General features: G+C 45.1%; 1 protein-coding gene across 3 annotated transcripts in view; it reads right to left on the bottom strand.

Annotated features, from left to right (window-relative positions):
- GCGR (glucagon receptor) overlaps positions 1-10,975 on the bottom strand; it is a 41,361-nt gene that overhangs the window by 23,381 nt on the left and 7,005 nt on the right. The window contains exon 2 of one of the 3 annotated variants that reach the window (XM_088663033.1): positions 9,254-9,318. The exons of 1 other annotated variant lie outside the window; for it this stretch is intronic. Coding sequence is in view for 1 of the 2 variants with exons in the window: in XM_088663031.1 (XP_088519157.1) it covers positions 9,254-9,535 (282 nt within the window). In the remaining variant the exon portion in view is untranslated. Of the gene's footprint in view, positions 1-9,253; positions 9,684-10,975 lie in introns of those variants that run through there. One more of the 3 variants, XM_088663031.1, reaches the window with a different exon arrangement.

The raw sequence follows: 10,975 nt of genomic DNA, 5'->3' as shown, positions 1-10,975 counted from the left end.
CTCCAGTACTAGATTTGATATCCCTGACCCAGCTGGCTTCATACCGTTAGCCCCAAGGTGGCTTTGCAGAGCCATCTGGAGACAGTTTTGACCTACATGCCTGGCACCAGAGGGAGTTCTCTGGATTCTGACATATCAGACAGGAGGTAGAGGTGAAACACGTGCTTGAAATTTAGTTGCTTAAGAAGATGACCGATGAGTGTAAGGATATATAACTACAGCAGGGTTGTTTTCAGAAGGCACCAGAATCTGCTTTCAGAGGGAGATGGTGTCTTTTTTGCCCACTGCCTAACTTTGACAACTCAGCCAACACTGGCAAAAACTTAATTGGTCCAAGATAGGCTAATCTATCATGTTTGGGGTGGCAAGGGTGATAAAGAGGGAGGCTGTTGCTCAGGCTCATGGTAAAGGTAAAGGTAAAGGGACCCCTGACCATTAGGTCCAGTCGTGACCGACTCTGGGGTTGCATGCTCATCTCGCATTATTGGCCGAGGGAGCCGGCGTATAGCTTCCAGGTCATGTGGCCAGCATGACAAAGCCGCTTCTGGCAAACCAGAGCAGCACATGGAAACGCCGTTTACCTTCCCGCTGTAGCGGTTCCTATTTATCTACTTGCATTTTGACGTGCTTTCGAACTGCTAGGTTGGCAGGAGCTGGGACCAAGCAACGGGAGCTCACCCCGTCACAGGGATTCGAACCGCCGACCTTCTGATCAGCAAGCCCTAGGCTCAGTGGTTTAACCACAGCGCCACCTGGGTCCCCCAGGCTCATGGTAGTCCATAATAATTCATTGTATTTCATAGCGTTGTCTGTGTTGTTCTTTTGTGACTTAGTAACTCCTATCCAGGCTTGCCAGATCACATTCCAGAGCTCTGTCATATGGATCTCCAGGTTGTGATCTGGCAAACCTACTCAAATGTCCTTGTGTGCTGCACTCCCCAGTGGCGGAGCTTCATGCTCCGGCATGGGGGGGGCAGAAAGCAGGTGGGGGCGGGGCTGGCATGCGTCCTGGGGGTGGGGTGCACTCCCCAGTTCACTTTTCATGCTCATAAATAAAAAGTTTGAGGCTAACTCTCATACGTGATATACAGAACTGAACTAATGCTGGTACCCAGCCACCTGTGGACAGAAGAGCAGATGTATTAGAAACCCTTCAGATGTCTTCTATTGTGCATTCATTATGATTTGTGCTCACAATGGGGCAGTTATACGCAATCCTGCTTTCAGCATTGCTCATGCCTGCCAAATGTCCACAATCAGTGCATGTCCCATAACTTACTGCTGAGTTCCTGTATAAATCACATCGGAAGTCCAAGGCTGCAATCCTAAGGCTTGTGGCAGAGGACAAATGAAAGCAGTTCATCCAGCTCATCCTACCTGTGTCCTGCTCGGCGCTCACCCCTCTTGCACTTCTCCATCCTTTCCCATTTTTTTTAAAAAAATAATTCCCTCTCATTGGCAACAATAGTGTGCAATTGTACACAATGGGATGTGGCTCAAGAACCCTGGGATTCCCTTCTTGTGTAAATAGACCAGAGGCACAAGTATTGAATCATGATCCTAAAAAGCCTCTTCAAAATAACCTTGGGCCTTTGTGACTGTAAGCAACAACTTATTCATCTCTATCAAATATACTACCAATGTGTCGCAAGATAAGGGGCCAGGGAGTGTGCGTAGGACAACAACAAATAACCGTGATAGGTCAGGCAAGTCACTGTGCACATACCACTGGGCCTCAGGTTCGTTAAAGAGTACAAACTGGGAGAAAAATTACCTACACCTGATGACGAGTTAGACCCTAACTGTGAAAACAGAACCTATCTGTTAATCCTCTCCCAGATAACATTTCCTTGCTGCCTTTTAAGCACAAACCCATCCCATCTGACTGTTCGTTGTTACCATTTCAGAGGACAAGGGGGGAAATACCCTAAATATATTGCCTAGAAAAATTTGCCATGGGGTGGGAGAAATCCTTGCCTGAATTTTAGACAACACTATAAGCTAACTTTTCACAGAATCCCATGTAAGGAGTACTCTGTGCACAGTTTTCGGGCTTTGGGATATGGATGGCGTTGCCCTGAAGACACCTTCAGCCTGGTAGGCCAGGCCACTGCAGGATCCCTGAGCCCCCTAAGATTTCAGCTGAGCTCTTCATTCTTCCTATTTCTGCTTTGTCCTCCACAAATGAAGAAGATATCCATCTCTTCTCATCTCACAAACGCACTGCTCATTAGCCGCTAATATAGGATCAGATTGGAGACCCTGAAGAATTTATTTGGCGAATGTAGGCAGCGGGAATCTGCCCATTATTTCCTTTCACATTCTCATTTTTTTCAATCTTAAATTCTCTTCTCCACATTTCCACATTGGTCGGCATTAAAACAAGTCCTAATGAAAGCTCATCAGCATTTCTCCTAATATACATATTTTTGTATGTGATTTTGCCTAATAGCTGTGTTCTCCAATACAATGCACTTTTGTACTTTATGTTCACTAATATATGCATTTTTATGCATGCTTTGCCCTACTACATGCATTTTTTTTTCACATTACTTGGTTGGAGAACATTGCAAAACTCAGAAAAGTGCAAATTTTGATGGATGCTGGCTGTCTTTTGGTTTTCACATTGTTTCTGAAAGTGTAACGCAGGGTGATTTGCTTTTAAATGCAAACTGAATTGAATTTCTACCCCATCCCTAACTGTAGGGCATTAGGACTCCTAATTTGAGGCCCTGCCCTAAGGCAATTATAGGCCATAGCATCCATTGCATCAGCCAAATAAATCTGGGCAGTCAAAAGTGTGGAAGCTAGAAGAGGAAGGCTAGAAGATTCATTTATTTGAAAGAAGCTGGTGTATAGAGCATGAACCTCAGAAGGAGATGGGCTGAACCCCAAAAGACAGCAGTATGTTCACTGCATGAGGGAATGACTGGGATCTGTTGAAGTAATAGGATCCTGCTCCGCAAACCAGGGACGCCATTCCCCCACCACTGAAGTCGCTTGCATTCTACACAACCTGCTGGGTGCTATGGCAGCTATGAAGGATCTGTCTCCCATTTGTAATGGGAGGCTGCTTTTCTGCTGTTGGCTTGATTTGGATTCTAATACTGGTTTTAATATGTAATTGTTTATAGATTTTGAGCCAGTGTAGCGGTTAGAGTGTCAGAGTAGGACTTGAGAATCCAGGCTTCAAAACCCCACTTAGCCACGAAGCTACTGAGTGAACTTGGGATGGTCATCATCCCCAAGCCTAACCTACCCCAATGGTTGTTCTGAGGATGTGAGAATCATGCTTGCCACCTTGAGGTCCTTGGAGGAAAGGTGGGATATATATGTGATAACAAATAAATGCATTTGTGTAAACCACTCAGAGGTTGTTTATGACAAAGGGCATAACAGAAATTTATTGAAGTAATGTAGCATTGCTGAAGTAATTTTTTGAGGAGTAAATAAAATAAAATCCTTATCACCTTCAATCTCAGCTGCTCCAAGACAGCTGTCTACTCCCGTCCCTGGCTGGTACTATTCACAATTCGAAGAAAAGGGCCCAGGGATGGATGCCTGCTTAATGCATATGTTGTTGCGCAGAGATTCCTCTATGACTTGGAAGCCATGGCACTTCCACTGATACAGTGGCAGGAAATACGCATGGGAAGCATCTCTCTCCTGGAGACTCTACCTGGGCAGGGACATTCCCTTGTTTGCTTGGATATGGGGATCAGAGATGCCCTTGGCCCCATCCTGCAGGGTTGGTCTTTCTTGGCCTTTGGCTTTCTGGCAATTCAGTAAATAAAGCCCTAGCCCAGCTGTCCTGGAGAAAATCCAGGTAATGACACCTTTTCTTTCTCTGGTCCTGCTACTGCCTATGTACAATGTGCACTGGGCTTATTAACTTGGAAGGGACAGCAGTATAAACATCCCTTTGAAAACACAGGGCAGGCAGTCTTCAAAATGCAGTGTCCCATCTTTCCAGAGGAAGCTCCCTGCAGCAAACAGAACAAATGGTCCAGAGCACAGGGGGAAATGGCCTTGGGGAAAGGACTGGAGGGAGTCTGAAATGTTCTGTCTGAATCCTGCTAAGAATCTTAAGCATTGCTTTGCTTCGATAGACCAGTGGGCCATCTCATCTGGTACTCTTATCTCAAAGCGCTCCACAAAAGCTCACGGGCAGAATGGTGAAGGTGCCCCCCCCCCAATTGTTGTTATTTACCTGCTCTTCACCCTAAGGTCACAGGAAAGGAAGGTTCTGGATAGACTCATTCTCCATGAATATATAAATTGACTTGAAAAACAAAAGCTTAAATAAAATCTATAACTAAGGTTGGGAGGATGGGGAGGATGTTGTAGCAGCCCTGCATCTTCTCCATTCTCTCTTGTAATTTCCATAATACAGGGGCTATGTAATGTGTGATAAAACCACACTCATCAGTTTCCCTGCTCCTCCCACTCGATTGACTGCCACTTGCAAGGTGTGGGGTGAGAAGTGGAGCATGGTAAAGTAATGCCCCACATTTTGGATTATTATACATTAGTGCAGAGAATAATGAGACCAAGGACTGCTCTTTTCAGTACCAGCTATGCATACTTTATGGGTCCTTCTAATAGCGAATTAAGCAGGTGGGTGCTGCCAGGATTACAGCTAGAATAGGGATACTGAGAAAGAAAAAGGAGGTATCAGGATCTTCAGGGGATTTACATGCTTTGCAGAAGCACATTTTGAAAACAACAACTAAGAGGGTACCTTCCCACAGAAAGCAACCAAATGAAGACTGTGCATGCTTTAAGGAGGGAGGATATACTGCAATATTGTGTTGCAGGTCTCTTGTTCAATGTTAATTACAGCCTTAGACATGTCTTACTTCATTTGTCTGTCCTGATTCTACTGCCACCCACCCAACATTCATTGGATGAATCCTGAGTTTCCCCAGCCACTCCGGGCAGCTCCCAATTCAGTGTTAAATTGGATGAATCCTGAGTATTATGAGGGAGAGAATGCCTCCCTATTCATTGTCTCTATACGCAGAATTTCACCTGAATTTTGACACCTTTTTTCTAAACCCAAATGCATTAATCTTTTTACACTTTCTATTTAAGGAAAATGATCGTTTTAACTGCGTTTTTTCTGTACCTTTCCTAGCACTGTGGTCATCCCTTTAAGATGCAGAGATCAAAACTGAACATGTCATAAATAAATTTGCTGCTTTTTATTCTTTGTCCCTTTCCTAATAATAATTCATAATACTGTACATTCTTTTTACTGCCACAGCACACTGGGCTGACATTTTCAATGAATTCCCTACTGTGAACTCAATATCTTTTCCTGAGGAGTTACAGCCAATTCAGCATCAGCTGGGGAATTTAGGATTTTTATTATATTTTTGTTCCACTGGGCATCATTTTGCTTTTACATTGAATATTATCATGTTTTGTTGTTTAGGAATAATCATAATAATTTATTATTTATACCCCGCCCATCTGGCTGAGTTTCCCCAGCCACTCTGGGTGGCTCCCAATCAAGTGTTAAAAACAACACAGCATTAAATATTAAAAACTACCCTAAACAGTCAAAAGCTTTAAAAATCTCCATAATATCAACCAATTCACACAAGTCGATACCTTTGTTGACTTCCCAACCCTGACCAAAGAATGATTAAAGCTTGATTTAATGCTGTTTCTTCCAAGGCTACACGTTTAATAGTTCTAGCTTTTATAATGCTGCTTCCACCAATTTGCCTGGGTTAGAGAGCTAGGCTGATAGAAATGTAATTTCCAGAGTCTGTACCCTGAAAGATCCTTTTTAGAAATTACCATTCCACTAGCTATTAAACCTGTGGTATGAGGGTCATTTTGGTTTAGAATCACCTTAAAGATGAACAACTTCACATTTTGAGTTCTTTAGGAATTATTCAGTGAATGCCACCTGGTCCAGGTGACTCATTTAAATTTGTCAACTGACTTCCATTAATGTTGTTCTTTGTCACCTCTGGGTAGCAGAAGTTGCTTGCAGGTGGATTTTGGGGGGGGGTAGGATTGGTGCTCCTCAAACACACATGTTTGGGTTTTTTCCCCCGGCATTTGGAGAACACTGTTGATATCAAAATCACACATTGTCTTTTCTCCACACTTTGTTGTTATTTAGTCGTGTCCGACTCTTCGTGACCCCATGGACCATAGCACGCCAGGCACTCCCGTCTTCCACTGCCTCCCGCAGTTTGGTCAAACTCATGTTCGTAGCTTCGAGAACACTGTCCAGCCATCTCATCCTCTGTCGTCCCCTTCTCCTAGTCCCTCAATCTTTCCCAACATCAGGGTCTTTTCCAGGGAGTCTTCTCTTCTCATGAGGTGGCCAAAGTATTGGAGCCTCAGCTTCAGTATTTGTCCTTCCAGTGAGCACTCGGGGCTGATTTCCTTCAGAATGGATAGGTTTGATCTTCTTGCAGTCCATGGGACTCTCAAGAGACTTCTCCAGCACCATAATTCAAAAGCATCAATTCTTCAGGATCAGGCTTCTTTAAGGTCCAGCTCTCACTTCCATACATCACTACTGGGAAAACCATAGCTTTAACTATACGGACCTTTGTCGGCAAGGTGATGTCTCTGCTTTTTAAGATACTGTCTAGGTTTGTCATTGCTTTTCTCCCACGTAGCAGGCGTCTTTTAATTTTGTGACTGCTGTCACCATCTGCAGTGATCAAGGAGCCTAAGAAAGTAAAATCTCTCACTGCCTCCATTTCTTCCCCTTCTATTTGTCAGGAGGTGATGGGACCAGTGGCCATGATCTTGGGTTTTTTGATACTGAGCTTCAGACCATATTTTGCGCTCTCCTCTTTCACCCTCATTAAAAGGTTCTTTAATTCCTCCTCACTTTCTGTCATCAAGGTTGTGTTATCTGCATATCTGAGGTTGTTGATATTTCTTCTGGCAATCTTAATTCCATCTTGGGATTCATCTAGTCCAGCCTTTCGCATGATGAATTCTGCATATAAGTTAAATAAGCAGGGAGACAATATACAACCTTGTCGTACTCCTTTCCCAGTTTTGAACCAATCAGTTGTTCCATAACCAGTTCTAACTGTAGCTTCTTGTCCCACATAGAGATTTCTCAGGAGACAGATGAGGTGATCAGGCACTCCCATTTCTTTAAGAACTTACCCTTTCCATTAAAAACCTGACAAGTTTTAAAAACAACTTGCTGCCAGTAACCCGTTTGCAATATCTGAACGATCAGTTTGCAACGGTAGGCCTAAGCTTTCATCTGGAAACACTCATAGTTCTTCAAACAATGTGCAAAGCAGACACGGTTCGAGTGTGGGTATATTTCCTATATGCTGGATGCTATAATCCCATTGAGAGAACTATCAGGTGCCTGTTGCGTTAAGCTTGTTTATTTTCCTTATTCAGAAGAGCATCATAACTCTGTGACTCAGGATTTCATTGTAAAAGGTAATGGTAAAGGTAAAGGGACCCGTGACCATTAGGTCCAGTTGTGGACGACTCTGGGGTTGCGGCGCTCATCTCGCTTTACTGGCCGAGGGAGCCGGTGTACAGCTTCTGGGTCATATGGCCAGCATGACTAAGCCGCTTCTGGAGAACCAGAGCAGTGCACGGAAACGCCGTTTACCTTCCCGCCAGAGCAGTGCCTATTTATCTACTTGCACTTTGACGTGCTTTCGAACTGCTAGGTGGGCAGGAGCAGGGACCGAGCAACGGGAGCTCACCCCGTCGCGGGGATTTGAATTGCCGACCTTCCGATCGGCAAGCCCTAGGCTCTGTGGTTTAACCCACAGCACCACCCGCGTCCTGGATTTCATTGTACGCTAGTTTAAAGCACAAGTACAGCCCAATCCTATGCAAGTTTACTCTGAAGTTCAATAGTGCTTACTTGTACATAAGTGGAAGACACTGTTCGTCCTTCCTTTCAGAACAATGCCTGTTCTATGGTGAATCTATGGGAAAGGCACCACTGTTTATGATACTGTAATTTTATATTTTCCTCTCTATGCCGCAAACTGTGCATATGTTTCAGGCTTTTGCAGTGGGACTGCATGAGTGGTTCTTGAAATCCAAGAGGTGGGTAGGATTGTCTCTTGAAAAAGAGAAGAAGAAGAAGAAGAAGAAGAAGAAGAAGAAGAAGAAGAAGAAGAAGAAGAAGAAGAAGAAGAAGAAGAAGAAGAAGAAGAAGAAGAAGAAGAAGAAATAGTGCTTCTGTTAAAATAATAATAATATAATTGTGCCTGGGAAAAGAAAAATTCCTGTGCCTGGTGAAAGATAGATTCGCTGCAGCATCACCCATGCTGGGAATGTAATGCAGTACATTCTCTCTTTCAGACTCTTCTCTCAGCAAACAAGCATCAGAGCTGCTCTGATCCTGCCCCCCCCCCTCTCTCACACACATACGCTTTCACCCATCCACCCCCCTTAATTGCTCAAGAGAGAGGCTGTGAGGAGAGGAGGAAGGGGGAAGCTGCTCTCTTGTTAAAACACAAAAGGATTAGCCCCTAGTGCGTTAATGGCACAAACCTTGAAGCTACAATCCAACGCAGCAGGGGCTTCAGTGCTTGGTAGGGGAGGGGATGTCTGAGGCAGGAACTGATGCGATGCCAACAACATAAGGCTGGCTCTGCCACCAACACCCCACTTCCCACTAGGGATCAGGTGGCTTCAGCCAGTCTTAGGGGGAGAGTAATTAGATCCATCACCCACTTGCGCCTCTGCCATCGTCCCGCTATTTTGGTCCTATGCGTGCGCACACCCACAGACCAAAGGGTCTGCTTCTGCATCTTAATTTTGATCTTCATTACCCTCTGCTGTCCCCACCACCATCAGCCTTGGCTGTAGAAAAAAATAACGGACTAAATCATAGTGATGATGATGAGAAGTATCTGATTAGCTGGGACAACTCTGATGTCACAAACGGCCGGGGTAATTCGATTTCCACAGCACTTTTCTTGTGTTTAGCTGTGTGAAACAGCTATAGAGGATGACATTTCAACATTACTCAGATGTGAGGGTGCAGTGGTTTGTTTGTTTCTGTTTTAATATAAAAATAGGTCAAAGAAAACTTCAGAAAACTTTATAAGTGTTTACACTCTAATGTAAAAAAATGATACTGTAACATAAAATGACTCTTTAGGAATTGGTGGGTGAGCTCTTGATTTCAACAGCTCATCTCCATGAGTATCCAGAACCCCTACTATGAGACAAAGGAATGAAAAGAGCTTCCCCAGTATTACTGATAATGCCCACACAGCACCTTGTATTGTAAAATGTGACGAGACGCTTCCTGGCCTTGGGAGGTAAGAAAACAACAGCAGCCAACTGGAAAGAAAGGAATAAAATGAGAGTGATCAAAGGACAGTTTGGCAAGATAGCAAACGCAGGCAGGCAGGTAACACTCCCTATTTTGGCTAACTGCTGCTGGACTACAAACCCCATCATCCCCTGACCATTGTCCATGCTGATGGGAGCTGGAGTTTCCCACCCATGATTGAAATGGAGGAGGCAAAGTCCGCCAGAGTGCTGCCTTCTGCCCCATTGGTCACTTTATCCCACATAGGGACACAGGCTGTATGCTGTAAGGAAAGTGGCTAAAGAGAGATGGTCAGCAGTTTATACTAGAAAGGGAGCAACTCCCATCAACCCCAGCAAGCATGGCCCATGGTCGAGAGTGGTGGGGGTGGGAATTGTAGTTTAGCACCACCTGCAAGGGACGCAGGTGGCGTTGTGGGTTAAACCACAGAGCCTAGGGCTGGACGATCAGAAGGTCGGCAGTTTGAATCCCTGCAACGGGGTGAGCTCCCGTTGCTCAGTCCCAGCTCCTGCCAACCTAGCAGATTGAAAGCATGTCAAAGTGCAAGTAGATAAATAGGTACCGCTACAGCGGGAAGGTAAACGGCGTTTACCGTGTGCTGCTCTGGTTCGCCAGAAGCGGCTTTGTCATGCTGGCCACATGACCTGGAAGCTATACGGCGGCTCCCTCAGCCAATAATGCGAGATGAGCACCGCAACCGCAGAGTCAGTCATGACTGGACCTAATGGTCAGGGGTCCCTTTACCTTTACCTTAAACACCTGAAGGGTCCAAGATTAGCCATCCTTGATCTATGAGAGGACATGCCAGCTGCAAAAAAGGCTGTGTGGCCTTTTCAGACGAAAGACGCCTGTCACCAGTTAGATCTCTAGACACGGATCTGCTGATACAAACCATCTTCTGCGTTACAGCACAGAATCCCTGACTTCATCCCACAGTGCAAGAACAACACCTGTGAACCACACAGAGGGCAAAGCAAAAATGTGTCACTACCGCCACAATTTACCACTTCCTGTAATGCCAAAATCAACGCCCTTCTAGTCTCACATATATTGCAATAAGGCAAGGGTGGGGAACTGGATATGGTTAGCAGGCTAGATCCTTATTCTCTGCAGGCCAAGTTTGACAGGTAGATGGAGCTGCTCCTCTGTCAGCCACCTGATGCCATAATGACATTGAGTAACCTGGGTTTGTTGCCTGTGTGGTTTGAAATCAAACCATGTGGGCAAAGGCACAGGCTTGCACTTTGCAAGCCCTGATGCAGAGCTGTAAACTGGGTTTCACAAATCCTGCTCATTGCCTGACTGCCAGGACTTGTGAAGCCCTGTGCAAGGTAGGGTTGACAAAAGGCTTGGTACTCTGTTGCAGGTAATCTCTGTCAAATTCCATCAACTCAGGCTGAAGAGCTGGCACAGCCTTCTGAAGAACCAACTGTGCCTTCCCACTGGCAGCCTGTTAAGTATGGGGAATGGCCATCACAGCCGCTGGAGAGCCTTTTAAGGAGGACATGGCCAAAGGCTTTACAGCCCAGGTATCCTGCAGAGAGCATTTGCTCCAGCTACATGAACTGCAGAAGGATGTCTATGTGGTTCTTCTTCTGGCAGCTGCCTGGGCTCATTGTCACATTGTTTGAGGCCGAGTATTTAATCTCCAGCCCATTTTCTCTT

Source organism: Zootoca vivipara, chromosome 2, assembly GCF_965207765.1.
Source record: "Zootoca vivipara chromosome 2, rZooViv2.hap1.1, whole genome shotgun sequence".
Taxonomy (NCBI): Eukaryota; Metazoa; Chordata; class Lepidosauria; order Squamata; family Lacertidae; genus Zootoca; species Zootoca vivipara.
This window is presented reverse-complemented; position numbering and strand designations above follow the sequence as displayed.